This window comes from Mus musculus, chromosome 6, assembly GCF_000001635.26.
Source record: "Mus musculus strain C57BL/6J chromosome 6, GRCm38.p6 C57BL/6J".
NCBI classification, from domain to species: domain Eukaryota; kingdom Metazoa; phylum Chordata; class Mammalia; order Rodentia; family Muridae; genus Mus; species Mus musculus.
In genome coordinates, this window is record NC_000072.6 from 126,953,831 (window position 1) to 126,973,292 (window position 19,462).

Genomic DNA, 19,462 nt, shown 5'->3' on the forward strand with positions numbered 1-19,462 from the left:
CCCCTGCCCACCTTTGGGACCATCCACTTTCCGTCATTGCCTAGTGCCATGGGTTTGAATTGAGCAGTTATGTGGTCATAGCTTCTCTAGGATAACTTTACCCCAGAGCAAAGAAAACTGTCTAGTGAGAAGAGAATGCATCCAGACAGGGAAGTGTCAAAGGAACCTTTCGGTTCTTGATTTATCTGGCCTTTTAATTAAAAGCACTTAAAACTGTCTTGTAAATTACTGTTATTATAATGGTCATCATCATTATCATTATAATCGTGTGTGTGTTTGTGTATATGTGTGTGTGTGTGAATATGTGTATATGTGTGTGGGTGTGTGTGTGTATGAGTGAGCAGTGGGAAAATTAGAGGACACTTGCAGAAGTTTTTTTCCTCCCGCAATCCGTCCTAGCATCAAACTTAATGCTCTGCCAGCCTTGTGAAGCAAGGGCTTTTACCTGCTGAGCCATCACAGCAGCCCAAGGTTTTAATTTTTAATCTTCATTGCTGTCACCTCATCTATTTTATAATTTTGTTTAGAATTTGCCCTGTCTTGAGAATTCTTATGTATGTCTGATATGGCTTTTAATGATATTACATATTAGTTCCTCAGCTAATCCCTGAATCATTTTTAAACCACTAGGAAATACTAAGTGGAGATGTGTTAGTTGATATTGTAATGACTGAAGAGAATCATCCGCATTGCTTGCTCTGAGGAGGAAGTAGAGGACGTGTGGGGCTTTCGGGAGCCGCTGCTGCTGTGCTCTTGCTTGTCACCGTGGATTAACATGACTTTAGGGAGAAATTAAGCTCTGTGTCAGCTGTTCAGTTCTCTCGTTTCGTGGCGAGCTTACTGTTCTCTGACAGAACTTGTGGTGACTGTGCAATGGGTATAACCGTAATTGTATTAATTTCAGTGAAGAGATTAAAGTGCAGCCGAGTCAGTTCAGAGAGTCTGCGGACGCTGCTGGGAGGATCTACGAGGAACAGAGGAAGCTGGAGGAGAGCTTCACCATTCACCTGGGTATGGGAGCTCCCTCAGCAGCACAAGGAGCCTCGGGCGGACGTCCTGCAGTGAGCAGGACCTGCCCTCTGTATCTGGCCCCAACTCACCACCCGCTCCACAAAGGCTAGAGTTTATGTTCTAGCTAACATATTTGCAGATCAATTATAATGGCTATTAACATGGGCGACGGGAGAGCCACTTTTAGTTATTATTTGGGACATGGATCTACCCACAGTCTTGTCACAGACGTTTGCATCCACTATAGGATTTCTGTAGCTGTCTCGGTGTCTCTCTGTGCTGTCCACCCCTAGGAGCCCAGTTGAAGACCATGCACAACCTGCGGCTGCTGAGGGCAGACATGCTGGACTTCTGTAAGCATAAGAGAACTCACGGGAGCGGCGTGAAGCTCCACCGTCTGCAGACAGCACTGTCCCTCTACTCCACGTCTCTCTGTGGCCTGGTTTTGCTAGTAGATAATCGAATTAATTCATATAGCGGCATCAAAAGAGGTGAGTAGGTACCATGCAGATCTATCTCACCACATTTCTCTCAGTAATTCCATTTTTGTAGAGGAGTCTCACACTGTAGCCCATCCTGATCTTGAACTCAAAGCAGTCCTCCTGCCTCTGCTTTCTAAGTGGTGGAGTAACAGACAAGTAAAAATAATAATCTAACTATAAGTACATTTTTTATTTTAGAACAGGGCCTGCTGAGTGATCTTACCCAGTGTCCCCCATGCCGTCCAAGTCAAACAAAACCAGCACTTCTTATTGTTTACAGACACTGGGGATAGATTATAACCATAGTGTGTGTTATTTAAAGATGACTTGGAGGTGTATTAGAATGTACTTCTGAGAGTGGAGTGTTGGGAGAAATTGTTGTACCCACACATTCAAATGTGCGGTTATTACAAACAACAAGAAATCATATTTACAAACTTCATCTCCCCCTTAGATCTCATTTTCTATAAGTAAATGATAAATTTTTGATGGTTTACACTTAGAATGATGCTTTGGATCCCTTAGATTTTGCCACAGTTTGCCAAGAATGTACGGACTTCCACTTCCCACGGATTGAGGAACAACTGGAAGTTGTCCAGCAGGTGGCGCTGTACGCGAGAACCCAACGCAAGAGCAAGTGCAAAGAGGCCCGCGGTCAGTGATGCAGCATCCTTAAAGCCCCTAGACACCAACCACTAAAGCACGCAGAGTTCATAGCAGCGGGGCTTACAAAAAACCCAAAATTTAATATCTTCAGAAGCTAGGGGTTTTCCCCCAAATTTTCTCTTTCTTTCTTTCCCTTTCCTTTCTTTCTCTCTTTCTTTCTTCCTTTTTTTTCTCAGTTGATTTTTCTTTCAAGATCTTTAGTAAAAACCATGATAAAATTTCATTGCCATACTTAAGTAAGAGCTTTCGAAAAGTTTGCTTTCGAACCACACTGTCTCTAATGGCTAGACCATGTCTATAAAGGGCATTAAAGTCACAGTTAAAATGGAACAAACCCGAGGTTTTCCGTGTTCATATTTTTGTCTGGTGCTAGGGATTGACTGCAGCCCCTTCTCATGCCACGCATGTGCTGGTCCACGGCGTGCACCCCAGCCCTGAGCCATCTCTGGCTTTGTGACTTTAGGGCTGTTTTAGTTGTTCTAGAGAGAGAGAGACAGAGAGAGAGAGAGAGGGAGAGAGAGAGAGAGAGAGACTGTTGTGGTTAAAAGACTCTTTTTCCCTGTATTTATCTACAATACAACGTCCTTTCAAATTACTTAGAATTTTGTTGGAAATTTTTCAAACGTACTGAAGTATACTTTATAATTACTTCTACTTCATCTACCCTGCCCTAACTTCTGAAATTCTAGAACCTTCCAAAAGAGTGCCACCAATTGGGAAGCTAGCATTTAAATCATGAGCCAATGAAGGATGCTATGTCTTCAAATCATAGCCACACTAATCACCCCAAACTAAGCAAAGTGTCTGTCGCCCGAGAGGCTGCTCCTTGGCTCCCTGTGGTGAGAGCATCAGGGCTGTGCCTTGATAAGGGTCACGTATGTAGTGGGTCATAGCCATATTTTTATGCATCAGCTCTCTGAAACTTATTCAGCCTGTAGAACAAACTTCATATCCCTTGACCAATATCTCTGTGTTTTCCCCTTCCTCATCCCATGTTAGCTGTTACTTTGTTCTGTTAGTTCAACGGTTCCAGACTGTCCTCAGTAAGTCTTCCTTCTGGATGGTGCTCCAGGAGCACCAGGAGATGCTGCAGTCCACGGGCAGTACTGAACTTGCATCCATCCTAGTCTTTATTACATGTACATAACTTGTCAGTTTTCACCTTTCACTTAACGGGCTTCTCTTTGTCACATCTGAATCGTCAGCATCGCTGGTCTCAAGCTGTGAAACCCAGCAGGTAGCAATGCACACTGTGAATCCACTGGTCAGAGGGATGAGTTATGTCCTGAATGGAACAGAATAGGGTGGTGTGACACTTCGTCTTGTTGCTTGGATTGGCATGCAATTGAAGACTTGTGAGCTGTTATCTTTGGAGTTGTTTGATGTTTCTGAACCACAGCTGATGGTGGATAACTGAGACCACAGAAGGGAAAACTGAGATGGAAGGGGGCTGCTGCCCCTCCTTCCTATCCTGCCTGCCTGTGCCTTCCAGATATGTTTGTATGTACAGAAGCATGTGTGTCTAGTTGTCCTTCTTACACAGTGACACTTTGTATACATGTGGCTCCGTAGGCATTGCACTGAGGGCCTGCCCTGGAGGCCAGGCCCTCAGTCCAGAAGCCCCTTCGTGCCCTTTGCTGTTGTGTAGTAGTGCATTGCAGGTACCTGGGGCGGGTCAGTCCCCCGTGAGTAGGTATTTATTCTTCAATATTTAATTGTAAGCAGTAGTACATAAATAACAATAAATAATTGTGGCTCTGCTGGAGCACCATTACATTTCAGGACCAGGACACCAGTATAGAGGTGATCCCAACAGAGGACTGTGTAGAGTAGTTCACGGTGTCTTCTTATGCTGTTATCCTCTTCCTCCACCTCCCAAGCAAGTGATGATGTGGTCAGAAATATGTTCCCATATATGTTTTAAAATGTTTAATGCATTTTAGTTAGATAATTTTCTCACTTTTCCCTTCTCTTTGCTCCCTCAGCTCCGTCCAAGGATTTTTAATCTCAGTCGTAGTGACAGAGTGTGTGAAGGTGGAGGTCATGGGTGTGGGCAAGGGAGGAGGATTTTACGTCTGTGAGCTATAGCGTGCAGTACACGACAGGGAGTTTGAAAACCACCTACATTTAAGGTGGCACGTATGTGGCTTGGGATTTTGTTCTTGTGAAAGCAACTGTGTTGTGATTTGAATGAGGCAGTAGAGTAAGGCACTTTGTAAAAGACCAACTTTCTTTTTTTGTTTGTTTGGTTGTTTTAAGATGGGGTCTCAGTATGTACCCAGCCTTCCCAGAACTCACTGTGTAGCCTAGGCTAGCCTTGAACTTGTGATCCTCCTCCTTCAGCCTCTTAAAGGCACTTGTATGTTATAGAAAGTCTTGGGAAAAAACTTCTGAGTCTTCTTCATCTGCACACGACTACATTTTTTGTTCATCACGCTTGCATCCTGATATACAAGTACCTGTTTATTCTAAGGTCTCTCATTCATTTTTTACTGTGGTTGTTATGTTCATTGTATTTTCATAGTTTATGATAAAACATATGAATATCATATTTTCCATCAAAATCACCTCCTTTTACTGCTAAGGAACATGTGACTCGTAAAAACCTGGGCAGAAGAGTGGGCTGTGAGCTCCTCTCTTGTTTCTTTTTCTCTTTTCTGTTTATTTTGAGATTGTATTTTAATTACGTTTCTTCCTTCTCTTTCCTCCCTCCACACCTTCCCATCTACCCTGCCCTCTATCCTTAAAATGTGTGCTCTCTTTTCTTCATGAGTTGTTACTGCATGTAGATATTGTATTTGTATGTATATATTTATTCCCAAATGGAACCTGCTGAGTCCATGCAACACTATTGTGTGCCTGTTTGGGGAGCTGACTGTTTGCCACTCTACAGCCATTTGCTGTGCTCTCCCCTGGGTCTGCTTCTGATAGGGAGTTTGTCCATTCCCTGTGTAATTAGAATTGGAGAGTTCGCTCCTTGAAGTCTGTGCTATAACCCACTGCTTACTTGCAGTCAGTTGCCAGGCTCTGCTCTGCTGCATGAAATACGCATACAAACCACTCCGAGCTTTCTGTCCACCCATCGTGCTCATAAACTGTGTGTTTAGAAGACATACTGGTGTAAGTCACTAGGCAGCGTTACACAGCTAGTGTGTTCAGACAGGGAGTGTTACACAGCTAGTGTGTTCAGACAGGGAGCGTTACACAGCTAGTGTGTTCAGACAGGGAGCCTTACACAGCTAGTGTGTTCAGACAGGGAGCGTTACACAGCTAGTGTGTTCAGACAGGCAGCCTTACACAGCTAGTGTGTTCAGACAGGCAGCGTTACACAGCTAGTGTGTTCAGACAGGGAGCGTTACACAGCTAGTGTGTTCAGACAGGCAGCGTTACACAGCTAGTGTGTTCAGACAGGCAGCGTTACACAGCTAGTGTGTTCAGACAGGGAGCGTTACACAGCTAGTGTGTTCAGAAAGGGAGCGTTACACAGCTAGTGTGTTCAGATAGGGAGCGTTACACAGCTAGTGTGTTCAGACAGGGAGCGTTACACAGCTAGTGTGTTCAGACAGGGAGCGTTACACAGCTAGTGTGTTCAGACAGGGAGCGTTACACAGCTAGTGTGTTCAGACAGGCAGCGTTACACAGCTAGTGTGTTCAGACAGGCAGCGTTACACAGCTAGTGTGTTCAGACAGGGAGCTTAACACAGCTAGTGTGTTCAGACAGGGAGCGTTACACAGCTAGTGTGTTCAGACAGGGAGCGTTACACAGCTAGTGTGTTCAGACAGGGAGCGTTACACAGCTAGTGTGTTCAGACAGGCAGCGTTACACAGCTAGTGTGTTCAGACAGGCAGCGTTACACAGCTAGTGTGTTCAGACAGGGAGCGTTACACAGCTAGTGTGTTCAGACAGGGAGCGTTACACAGCTAGTGTGTTCAGACAGGGAGCGTTACACAGCTAGTGTGTTCAGACAGGGAGCGTTACACAGCTAGTGTGTTCAGACAGGCAGCATTACACAGCTAGTGTGTTCAGACAGGGAGCGTTACACAGCTAGTGTGTTCAGACAGGCAGCGTTACACAGCTAGTGTGTTCAGACAGGCAGCGTTACACAGCTAGTGTGTTCAGACAGGGAGCGTTACACAGCTAGTGTGTTCAGACAGGGAGCGTTACACAGCTAGTGTGTTCAGACAGGGAGCGTTACACAGCTAGTGTGTTCAGACAGGGAGCCTTACACAGCTAGTGTGTTCAGACAGGGAGCGTTACACAGCTAGTGTGTTCAGACAGGCAGCGTTACACAGCTAGTGTGTTCAGACAGGGAGCGTTACACAGCTAGTGTGTTCAGACAGGGAGCGTTACACAGCTAGTGTGTTCAGACAGGGAGCGTTACACAGCTAGTGTGTTCAGACAGGCAGCGTTACACAGCTAGTGTGTTCAGACAGGCAGCGTTACACAGCTAGTGTGTTCAGACAGGGAGCGTTACACAGCTAGTGTGTTCAGACAGGGAGCGTTACACAGCTAATGTGTTCAGAAAGGGAGCGTTACACAGCTAGTGTGTTCAGACAGGGAGCGTTACACAGCTAGTGTGTTCAGACAGGCAGCGTTACACAGCTAGTGTGTTCAGACAGGGAGCGTTACACAGCTAGTGTGTTCAGACAGGGAGCGTTACACAGCTAGTGTGTTCAGACAGGGAGCGTTACACAGCTAGTGTGTTCAGACAGGGAGCGTTACACAGCTAGTGTGTTCAGGCAGGGAGCGTTACACAGCTAGTGTGTTCAGATAGGGAGCGTTACACAGCTAGTGTGTTCAGACAGGGAGCGTTACACAGCTAGTGTGTTCAGACAGGGAGCGTTACACAGCTAGTGTGTTCAGACAGGCAGCGTTACACAGCTAGTGTGTTCAGACAGGGAGCGTTACACAGCTAGTGTGTTCAGACAGGCAGCGTTACACAGCTAGTGTGTTCAGACAGGGAGCGTTACACAGCTAGTGTGTTCAGACAGGGAGTGTTACACAGCTAGTGTGTTCAGACAGGGTTTTGAGTTCTGTTTTAGTGTGTGCTGTTTAATAACTTGAAGGTCTGGCTGTTTTCTAATATGGAATGCCATTTCAAAATAGATTGCAAAGTAGTTTTTAACTTAACTGGTGTCAGTAGATTGCCTCTAAAAGATGGCTACTTTGAGAAGTAGTACTCATTTTGTATTTGTGACAAGAGAATGCTTATGACATGGAGGTATATTTTCTATTAAAAATGTGCATATATGTAAATAATGTGTTCCGTTTTAACAATGTATGCTCACTCAGAATGTTTCTCATTATCCAACACTTATCCTTCCAAGAAAATATCATGCCTCAAAAACAAAAAAAGGAATTATTGATTGTTGGAAAAAGTTCAGTTTGAAGCGCTGTCACACATCTGCTTGAAATCCATTGTAAATAGTGTCAGATGAGACAGTCAATTTCATGAATGTGCTGAATATAAAATGATTCTTGGTGTTGCTATCTAGTTCAGAGCAGGTTATAGCAACAACAGTGAGTCAGAGTCTAAAAATAAAGATAGCCGCACCACAGCTATCTAATGAAGTTATTTTATGTGCAGCTAACTCAGTGCCCTGACCTCTCAGAAGACAACTAGAGTGTTGTGAAGCGCAATGTAGCCAAACCATGTGGGGTCAAGGCTGGCCCCACCTCTTACCTCTGACCCCTGCTTAGATAGCAGCTGACTGAAACCTTTCTTCTCCAAATAAAATGAAGAGATGTAGCTAAATTATACTGCCCATGCTTAGTGTTTGCAGCAGAGGAGGGAGGGAGCAAGGGCGCTCGCAGCGCCTGGGAATGCGTAAGCCCCGTGTGAAGCCTGGGGCAGAGTGGCAGGAGTGGAGAGGCAGCTAGTACACTTTGGCTATGTGGTTGTTTTGAAAGAGGAGGGGTAAGATGTTTTCATATTTCTGAAATATTTCTTTGTGTTCTATTTTCTTTATGACTAGATTCTGGAAACCAAAATGGAGGAAGTGATGATAAGTCTAAGAATGCTGAGAGAAACTATTTAAATATTTTACCTGGTAAGTATTATTTTGTTTTACATTCTTACTTTCCTATAGTCACACACACTAAAATAGTGGATTTGAAACATGAGTTCTTACGCTGCTCATTTATAAAGTGTTGAACCATATGTGCCTTTGAAACAGCACTTGATCCATATAATCCATATAACACACAGATGTTCTCCACTGCAAAGCCCCGCTTGTATACCAGTAATGACTTCTGGATCCACAGAGAAAACCCATAGTCATATGCAGTTTCCATGATTTTATATTTTTCATTTTCTCCCATACATTGTTTCTTAGTTACTAAGGAATGAGCCAAGAGGTGTTTTTACTCTAAAATATAAGCAGTGGTGCATGGAAATGCATGTGATTAGACCGTGGCAGGGCCTTTTGATGCAAGCTCACATCTCCCTTCGCAGCCTTCCCCCTGTGTCTTCCCCTGTTGCTACCGGACACATTTAACCCCAGGAGCGCGAGCTCTCAGTCTTCCTTGTGGTTGCGCTCACTCGCTGGTTCTTAGGCAGCAAGCAGAAGCCCTGGGTGCTCTGTAGACGTGAGCTCTTGAACAGTGGTCGGCTTTATAGTTTCAGAAATAGCCCTTCCTTGATAGTTTTCTCTTCTCTTTTATGTAGTTTCTCACTTCCTTCCTCAGACCTTGAACACTCGGGCCACATCACTAACTTAAGGGAAAGTCATTCCCATTTCGGCCCTCATCTTAGAAGGCATAGCCCGTTGGGCTGTGGTCATCAGCCTCCAAGCTTCCTCCCACCTTCGCATCTCCTGCCTTGGTGGATAATGTTAGACTCACCACAAGCCGTTTCCTCCCTCTGTGGAACAGGAGCCTGTCTGTTATTCTTTGTAGGCCCATGCCCTGAGTCATCACACTGGCTTTCTAGGATAGGAGTGTGGTAGCCGTTACTGCTGTGGAAGTGCCTGTATCTCCTGATCAGTTCATTTCCTTCCTTCCTTGAAGAAAGCCTATCATTATTACCACTAAACAAGGAATGATATGCCTTTAGTCTGGGGTAGGCAGGAGTATTAAATTGCCTACCACATATGCTGACAGGGTCTGAATTTCCATACCCAGCATATTGATAGGCGATGAAAAACATCTCCATCAAAACTTATTTCAAGTCATGAAGAAAACCAGGTATATTACATACTTTTAAATTTTTTAATTTTTCCTTTTAAGTTTTTTATACAATATGTTTTTATCCTATGTCCTTCCCCTTCACCCAGGAATAGTTGTTTCTTTATGATGGTCTTGGTACCCAACAGCTTATTCCATGCAGTTCTCCAGCAGCCTCATCAAACAAGCAGTTAGCCTGAATCCCACATTTTCTGTGCAAAGTGCCAGGTGAGAAAGTAAAAGTGAGTCCTCAGTCTCACCTAGCCAAAGACTGCTGGAGAGCAGCAGGTCTCCTCCACTTCCAACCCGGACCCTTCTCTACGCTATCTCAGTAATTTGTTACTACAGCCAGCACCTGGACTGGCCCCCATTTTATTAATGGGTAAAATGAGACCAAGAGGCAAGTCATTTAAGGACGGACAAAGCAGTGCCAGATTGGGGATTAGGAGCACCTGACCGGCTCACGGAGTTGTCTTCCCTCACTGCTGGCCCACACCCAAGGCCAGTGTTGGGAGGCCCATCCACTGAGATGAGGCAGACACATCTGGGGCCCAGGAGGCCACTGCCTCGCGTGCTCTGCTCCGTTGTGACAAGCCCAGCCCCGCCACATGATCTCCTTTCTACTTCTCTCTGGCTGGCTTATTTTATACCTCTATCTATGCCCTTTGTGTTCTTTTAATTGTTTGCCCGTTTGTTTTTAAAGAAAACTTTTTGCTTAGGTCCCCTGAGAGGCATCTTTAACTACAGCTTATACACACTGGTAACTAAAGATGCTGAAGTGCGAAAGCACTTTATATTTTTATTACATTTGTTTAGATGCGTGCACGCGCGCGCGCGCGTGTGTGTGTGTGTGTGTGTGTGTGTGTGTGTGTGTGTGTTCTGTCTGTGTTCATGTGTGTGCTCATGTTAAGACCAGAGGATAATTTGTGGTATTAGTTCTCTCCTTCCCCCATGGTCTTGGGGATCAAACTCATACTGTCAGTGTTGGCAGCCATCACCTTTACCCACCGAGCCCTCTTACCTAGCCAAAGTACTCCTATAAAATATTTTCCCCAGCTGGGCAGTGGTGGTGCACGCCTTTAATCCCAGCACTTGAGAGGCAGAGGCAGGCGGATCTCCGAGTTCAAGGCCAGCCTGGTCTACAGAGTGAGCTCCAGGACAGCCAGAGCTACACAGAGAAACCCTGTCTCAAAAAAACAAAAAACAAAACAAAACAAAAAAAATTCCCCAAACACATTTACTATCTCCTATAAATATTGAAAACAAGTGCATCTGTCTTCTCTTTCTATATTCCTGAAATTATTTCATTTTAGTTTTTGTTTTGTTTTGTTTTTTTTACAAAATACTTTTACTGATTATTTGGGAATTTCACACAATGCACTTTGATCACACTCACATCCCAGTTCTCCTAGGTCCACCCTTATGACCTTCCCAAAAATAAAAGAAAAGGAGGGGAAAAGGGAAAAAATACCAAATCCAGTTCGAGTTGCCCATACACTCACTGGAGCATGATCAAACTCCAAGTGGCCATCCCCTTAAAGGAAGCCGAGTCCTTCCCCACTCGCATTCCCACCCCTACCAGAAGCAGTCAGCTGTGAAGAGCTGTACCTCAGCATCTTTAATGGCTTCCAGTCCAGACATGGGGGTGGGGGTGGGGAGGAGCATCGTAGAAACCTTCTATTTCTCCCTTTCTCAACTGTGAGTCTGCAGTCATCAAAGCCATGACAAAAGACGCTTCCTTGCCCTTCACAGCCAGTGGCAGTGTGGTTCATGGACTCCCACTTGGTATCTGGCTATAGCACAGGCCACAGGCATCAACATGGTTTCGGCTGGCAGTCCAGGCCACTGATTTTAATAAACAAAATACCATGAGTTTTATTAAAGGAAAATGAATTTTAAAACATGAGGTTAGTAAGTAGCCAGATAGATGAACCTATTTTGTAATATGAAGCCACTGACTTGTAACTCTTATAAAGATAAATTTCATCTATACAAACAAGGCAGTTTACAACTTGTTCTCAACCGTTTTTGATAGTTGAATTTTTACGCCCCTGCAAAATTTGAATGAGAAGCAAATAAAATATGCAGATATAAGTTTATACTTAAAAAATTCTGCCAACCTCCCCAGTAAATAGTGAGTGCTCGCCAGTTTAGTGTGTTAGCAGCGCTGTGCTCCAGCGTGTACTCACCTGACAGCACCTTATACCATGCTTCACAGGGCCTCAGTGACTTCCAGCGGGAGTCTGTATGCAGCCTGTTCTCAGCAACGACAGCACAAGACCTATGCTGCCTGACATCTGCATGTGACAAAGCCAGCAAGATAGTTCTCCTTTGTTTGAGTGTTAGGACAATTATAAAGTGTTCACCGTTCAGTGGGTTATTTCCCAAGGTGAAGTTATGTACTGCAAGGGAGAATAGCTTCAAGTTGTGAATTAAGATCCTTTTCTATTGGTGTCCATCTGCTCAAGTGTCCCTGTGTTCTCACCATGACTGATGTTGCTTCTCCTTCTCTAGTACTCCAGTGAAGGCCCCACATGGGCTTGTTTGACCAGATGGGTTGCTGTAGCTGTTTGTCAGGCCTGGAAGGCTTGGCCCGTTGTTCCTTTGAGGAACTGTAATCTATCCCTTGTGCTGAGCTCCAGCAGCGTTCCCTTCTTCAGTCCAGAGACTTATAGCTGTGCCATTGTTCTGCCCTGGGTCTTGGCAGGGCCCTACTAAGACATTCCAAATACAAATATATTAGGTTTAAAAAAATAAAACGTTAATTCTGCATAAGAAAAATAATGATTATAGAAGCCTGAATCTTACAGTTTAAGAAACAGTTATGCATGCATTCAACCAATCTTTATTAAGAGCTTTCTATGCATGTGAAATGGATTATTACGATAGAAAAAGCTCTCATTGGCTATAATCCATAAGCAGTGCTCTTTCTAGCATAATTTATGTAAACGTAGGATGCCTCTGTTAAGAGGAAAATGAAGCAGAATGGTAGTGAAGAATGTGTGAGAGGTGGAAGAGTCCTGTATCGGGATAGTCAAGGAAGGCCTTTCTGAGGATCTGAGGTGCCGTGCAAGGATCTTCAGGAAAGCCTTGTAGGCATCAGTCTGAATTGGGGAAAAGCTGCACGGGTTTGGAGAACTGAGCAGAGGAGAGGGAGGCAAGCAAGTGCTGAAGAGAAAGGCCTTGTCTGAGCTATGCGGGCCCTGTGGGTCACCGTGAAGCACTGGCTTCTCAACTCCTGCATGTGTTTCAGTGAGGAGTGATACCCAGTGTGTGTCAGCCTCTCCGGGCCAGTGCAGGAGTGCATGGGGTAGACTTGGAGAAGGCTAAGTGCAGTTTCCATTTCTGACTGGTGAAACTGATGAGCAGAGATTGACCAATCAGCTGAGATGTGAGAGAGCAATCAAGACACAGGAAGGCAGGCTGCCAGGTCACATCTCCACATGTTAAACCTGATATTTTAAGTGCTTATGTTGAATAGCAATTATAAACTCACTTACCTATAATCCAAGGGTCCCTTCATACCACTTTGTAATCCTCTTGACAAACTAGCTCTTTTCTCTTATTTTAATTGCTTTTTTCTGAGAGTAAGGAAGAGTGTTTGCAGTGTAGTGGCTTCCTGATACGATGTCAACACACTCCCCCCTCCCCCGTGGTTATTTATAAACCTGTGGATGAGAGTGACTCATACACTTGAGAATCATGGCCGCATTTCTTGTTCACAGGAGAATTTTACATTACACGTCATTCTAATCTCTCGGAAATCCATGTTGCTTTCCACCTCTGTGTGGATGATAACGTGAAGTCGGGAAATATCACTGCTCGGGATCCCGCTATTATGGGACTCCGAAACATTCTCAAAGTCTGCTGTACCCATGATATCACAACGATAAGCATCCCTCTCTTGCTGGTGCATGATATGTCAGAGGTAAGCAACAAACACTCACCTTTACTGAACGTGTTACATAGCAGTCCTGTTATCAGCCGACATCTTAACGTGGTCCTGTGCTTTTAACTGCTGGACCTTTGTATCTCCTGTTGGGTCAGTTAAATGGAGTGACATAAAACAACGAAAAGTGCTCAGAAAATTATAGTGCTGCTTGATATCAGTAAACGGGACTCCAGAGAATCTTTTACTTCGAGAAGAAGTGAGTCTCCCTGCCTCTCTTCTACCCATTCCCCACCTCTGCTTTCCTTTCCTTCTCCGGTTTTACTTTAAGAGGCAATAGATTCACCTTCACACTTACTTGTGGCTCTGGCCAATGCTAAGATCAGTTTTCACTTTCTGAATGTACGCTAGTAGTTCAGCTCAGAGTTTTCTCGAGGATGGTTTTTTTGGTTTTTGGTTTTTAAAGATTTATTTATTTATTATATGTAAGTACACTATAGCTGTCTTCAGACACTCCAGAAGAGGCCGTCAGATCTCATTATGGGTGGTTGTGAGCCACCATGTGGTTGCTGGGAATTGAACTCAGGACCTTCAGAAGGGCAGTCAGTGCTGTCACCCGCCGAGCCATCCCTCCAGCCCCTCGAGGATGGTTTTGATGGTGCAGATGGTGGTTTATACAGTGAGATGCAGCGCGCCCATTCGCCTGTTTCCTTAGCTGCTGGGATATACTTGACCTTTTAGTTACATACAGTTTCTGTGCTTGCTTCCCTCTGCTGCCTTCCCTCACTCATGAGAAAACTAAGTATAGGGACTATGTTGTAGAAATTAATGAAGTCTAAACTTCATCTTCAAATGAGCAAAGGAACAAAGGAGCTGCAGCCCTGTGTCTGCAGACAAGTCCTTTCCGGAAGTCCCCTCATACAGAAATAAGCCCTTTCTCAGAACAAGCAGCTACAGAGTTGCCAGGAAGGCCTCTCACTGGACACTTGTTTTATTTGGGGGAGGGGTAAAGGAAGAGTGTGGGTATTTATTTATATATTTTCATTTATTTATTTGAGACACGTTTAGCCTTGGCTGGCTGGTACTCAGTATTGCCCAGGCTAGCCTCAAACTCATGAGGAGGCCTCAAACTTGCCTCTGCCTCCAGAGTACCAAGATTACACATGCGCACCACTACTCTAAGCGACGGCCTTCATAAAAGTCATCTGCTCTGCAGATTTAATCAGGAAGGAAGCTTGGTTATTGAAGACTGTTCTTGTCAGGGTTACTGGTGCTGTGGTGGAACACCATTACCAGTGCATCTTGGGGAGGAAGGTGTCTTTGGCTTATACTTCCCTAGTACTGTTCATCATCAAAGGAAGTCAGGAAAGGATCTCAAATGGGGCAGGAACTTGGAGGCAAGAGCTTATGCAGAGGCTGTGGAGGGGTGCTGCTTACTGGCTCACTCCCCCTGCCTTACTCAGCCTATATTTATAGACCCCAGACCCAGCATCCCAGGGATGGCACCACCCGCAGTGGGCCGGGTCCTCCCCCATTAATCACTAAGTAAGAAAAGGCCCAACAGGTTTGGCTCCAGCCTGATCTTATGGAGGCGTATTCTTAATTGAGGTTCCCTCCTCTCAAATGACGTCAGCCTGTGTCACGTTGACATAAAACCATCCAGCACAATGATCAAAGGTCACACCAAAGTAAAAATGTTTGCAGTGCTGTGTTATAGAAGGGGGTACAAAGAACTAAGGCCCCTACCCCAGACTGATGGTATACAAAAGGCCTGAATCCAGCCTCACAGCCTGTGTAAACACTATACTATCAGTTCATTACGTGAGGATGACCTAGCTGATGTCCAGCCTGCACTGAAGGCTGGGGTCTTTGCTCAGTGAGCACGCCACTGCTATTTTAGTCAAGAGGGTTGTTCCCATCCTGTGGTGGCGGCCCCACACTTTCCTGCATCTCAGTCCTCTCTCAGGAGAAATGGACCAAGCTTCGTAGAATCTCAGTTCTGTGGAGAATGCTTTAGTGATCCATACTAACTTACTAGTTACTTGCTAACTAACTAGTCATCTATAAAAGGGTCTTTAGGGAGTGACAACTGTGATGAATTTCTGCCACAAAGAAGCATCCAGACATTCCTGCAGCTGGACTCTTGGTTAACCAGCTTATAAAAATGGTTATACGTAGGTGGGAAACAACCTCAAAAACACTATTTCCAAAAGTCACTCAGTTCAGATTGACTTCTAGACATCTGATACGACAGTGTTCCCTCTCCCACGGTGTTACAAAAGCTGCCTTTCAAATCGGGACAGCCAGCTGCAGAACATTAAGTTTGTTTCGGAAGTGTCCAATTTAATTCACAAAAGTAGATTGGGCCACAGGCCTCCCGTCTGCTGTATTTAAACCTCCTCAAGGTCGCAAAGTTTATTTAACACACACCCAGGCTGTAGAGGTGTGGGTTGTAGGTTTTGTGCAGGGACCCCAAAGTGTTTTCAAATTCTGCTTCTCCCCCTCAAACAAATAGGGTCTCTGCATGTGGCTGCCCCACACTAAGGTATCAAAGTAGTAAGTGAGGTCAGAAATAGTCTCGGATACCACGACAGATGGGAAAGTTATGGAATTGTTTCCAACTTAAAAAGAAAGAGGAAATGAAAAAGAAAACGGGCTTTGGGTGGTGGGGGAGGGGCCCATGGCTTCTATCTGTCTGTTGCTTAAAGACACTGTCCTATTGGAGTCAGTCAGCTGGAGCCCCACTAGGCTTTGTGCCCACCCTTAACTCCTGGACCCTTTGAGGTTGTGGCCTTTGTAATTGCAATTAGAAATAAAGAGGTACATATACCTAGTATACACAAACAATCCAGTCAGATCTTCGCAGATTGAACACCCTGTAATTCATACCCAAATCTCAGAACAGGACGTTTCTTGTACCCCAGAAGATGCCCATGTACTCTCAGCTACTTAAACCTGCTTCTGCTGGAGTGTATCCCTGATTTTCACTTAAAAGTGTGGGCTATGCACTGGAGGGAGCTCACGGGATAGAAGTGCCCGCTGCCAAGCCTGACAACGTGAGCCTGACCTCCAAGACCCACAGAGTGGGCAGAAGAACTGATTCTTGTTTATACAGATGAGACGGGTAGTGGGAGAGCAGTGTAAAAACAGGTTTGAAGTGTGGGCTAGTCGGGTTGTTTCTGTAGTGCCTTGGCTCCTCTGCCTTTCACTCAGTGTGAGGTTTGCGAGAGCACCCTTGCCTTTGAGTTGTGCTTGTGGACTCTTCTCTCTCATTTTCTATAGGTAACATGATACGGCTCAACTACGGTTAGTTAGCTATTTTACTATTTAGGGACATTTGGGTGGTTTCTAGATTTTCCTTTTGTTAAATTTAAACATCCATTCAAGGTCAAGAAGTTTATTCTACAAACTCAGATGGCATAGCCCAGGATACAGAGGTGTGAGTTGTGCAGGGTCCTGACTCTCTGGTTATTACCAATAAAGCTTCTACCAACACTTTTGACCGTCTCTTTTGGCCATTCTATTATAAATGAACTTAGGGATAAAGCTATTGGATATTGGGGTATGTTGTTGATTAGTTTTCACGGATATGGCCAAATCATTTTCCAAACTAGTTATATTAGCCTACTGTTATTTTAATGTTAAAAGTAAGAAACAAGCTAGATATGATGGCTCAAGACTTTTAATCCCGGGGCTGGTGAGATGGCTCAGTGGGTAAGAGCACCCGACTGTTCTTCCGAAGGTCCGGAGTTCAAATCCCAGCAACCACATGGTGGCTCACAACCATCTGTAACAAGATCTGACTCCCTCTTCTGGAGTGTGTGAAGACAGCTACAGTGTACTTATATATAATAAATAAATAAATCTTTAAAAAAAAAAAAGACTTTTAATCCCAACAATCAGGAGGCAAAGGCAGTTGGATCTTTGTGAGGTCAAGGCCTGCTGGGCCTACACAGTGAGATCTTGCGCCCCCCATCCCCACCAAAACGAACAAATAAATGAAACAAAACTATGTGCTCAACCTCTATAATTGCTATAAAATTTATTTATAAAAATGTTTCAAATATCTCAGAGGCACATTCATGAGAAGTAAAGAATAATCTTGTAATCTTTTCTACTGGTGCATAAACGTGGAAGATATTGTATCTAACTTTGAAGACATGGAGTGGAAACCTAACATGGCATACTGAGGTTTAGGCTTGACTCCACACACCTGTAATCTTAACCTTCAGTAAGCTGAGACAGGAGGATTACCAAGAGGTTTGAGACCAGCCTGGACTACGTAGAAGATACTGTCTGAAGACATCAGAAAAGAAAATAAACAAACAAAAACTCCAGGAGTTCACCCTTAACCCTGATCCAAAGATGTATGGACATTGCTCACAGATAGATGTATTTCTCATTAAAATCTAAATTGAGAGTTAATTTCAGTTTTAGGTTTTTAGAATCTATTCTGAGTGCAATGCCCATTTATAATAATATAGTGTAATAGAAAACCCAGTTTTCTATCTTGGTTTCAAATTTCAAAGTGTGCCCTTTGAGCCACTTAAGTTCTGATGCATCTCCTATACAGTACATTCATTCACTAAGGCATGTTGCCCAGACAACCACTCTGCTGGTCTATAGGACTTTCCCTGTCCCACTAGGTCCATATCCCATCCGTAACAACCGATTCTGAAGCTTGTTTCTGGGAGTGAGCGTCTTGTGTAACTACTGGCCTCACGCCATGCTAACAAGCCACGATCATGTCTTCTCATGGCCTTCTGAACTTCTAAGGGCTACTCTTCTGGGTGAAGAGTTTGAGGGGGTATTTAATTTAATTTAATAATTTAATTTTATGTGCGTGAGTGTTTTGCCTGTGCGTGTGTATCTACCATGTGCATGGTTAGTACCTGAAGAGGTCAGAGGCTGTCAGATCACCTGGAACTGGAGTTGCAGATGGTTGTGAGCCGCCGTGTAGGTGCTGGAAGTTGAACCTGGGTCCTTTGTAAGAACAGCTAGTGCTCCTAACTGCTGAGTCATCTCTCCAACCCCCTTAGGATTTTTACCTGGTTTAATCAGGAAAAATAAATAACAGAGAAAGAAAGCTGGCAACATCTAACTTATTTAGGAGATGAAATTGCTATGTAGATATAGAAAAGACTCAGGGAAATGGAGAGCTGTCTAGCATTTCTTTCCAGACTCGTACTGCTGAGTCAAAGATAAATTGCATATGACAGTGTGGCTCATCTGCACATTAGACTGTTGCAGACTATAGCTCCCCCTTTATGTCTTGCTGGGGTTAAATGCCGAGTTGGCATTTAGTTTATCTTCTAAGTATCATCAATAGCTGCCAATCCACAGCATTCTGAGCAGCGTGGAGTTCTTAATTTGTCTCAGGTCTTTGTTCTAGGCCATATATTAGTTACACATAACAAAACAACAAGGGAACATGGCATTCGTGGTGCTCTTTGATTGAAAAGATCAGAGAACCATGGAACTGGAAGGAGCTGGTCCAGAGCAGGAGTGGGGTCCAGTCATGTCCATCCCTGGAAGTCTCCTCGGGAGCAGGGGTAGGACAGCTCCCTCCTCTGCCTTGGCCTGCATCAGAGTATGTCACTGTGGTCACTGGTTAACTTCCCCGCTTCTAAACTGTTTCAGTCATCTCCCACTAAAATATGTTCTGTTTGTATAGCAGCATGGGCTTATCGTTGCTTTTCAATGAGATTCATATTTTATACCTCAGTTTTAATTTTAATAAAATAAATGTGAAAGATATAATCCGCATAAACAGAGGTCCATAGTCTGGTGATTTTTAAAGTATAAATATTCTGAACTCCAAAAGCTTAAGAAACACCATAATAACAAATAAGTCTTATAGTTATGAAAAGGCTTACAGAATAGAAAGATAATTCTGGTGACAGTGCAAAGAAATAGAATCTAAAGTGGCATGCTCACCGACATGGAAAAATTATAAAATGTATGGGCATAGTTTGGTATATACATGACATGAGTGTATTGGCCAAAGATTAAAAACCAGAGTGAAGACAATGAGTATATCTGACTCATCGGGTGTCTGCTGTGGACGACTTGTTCATTGTCCTTACTTTTGTGATAATGTGTGATATGGTAAATAAAGCATCTTGTTTTACTTGCAGTTAATGTTCAGTTCAATAGAATTATCTATGCTAATATGCAATGTTTGTTTGAAGTTCTTGTCACTAGACAACTTTAAATTTTCACATATATGTTCATTTTTTTAGTCTGGTT

At 44.0% G+C, this 19,462-nt stretch overlaps 1 protein-coding gene across 2 annotated transcripts in view; it reads left to right on the plus strand.

Moving 5' to 3' along the window:
- The window catches only part of D6Wsu163e (DNA segment, Chr 6, Wayne State University 163, expressed), a 35,739-nt gene that overhangs the window by 13,865 nt on the left and 2,412 nt on the right, over positions 1–19,462 (plus strand). For both annotated transcript variants that reach the window (NM_138594.3, XM_006506217.2), the window contains exons 7-11: positions 905–1,011; positions 1,305–1,502; positions 2,019–2,147; positions 8,136–8,210; positions 13,050–13,252. In NM_138594.3, coding sequence (NP_613060.1) covers positions 905–1,011; positions 1,305–1,502; positions 2,019–2,147; positions 8,136–8,210; positions 13,050–13,252 — 712 coding nt within the window. The remainder of the gene's footprint in view (positions 1–904; positions 1,012–1,304; positions 1,503–2,018; positions 2,148–8,135; positions 8,211–13,049; positions 13,253–19,462) is intronic.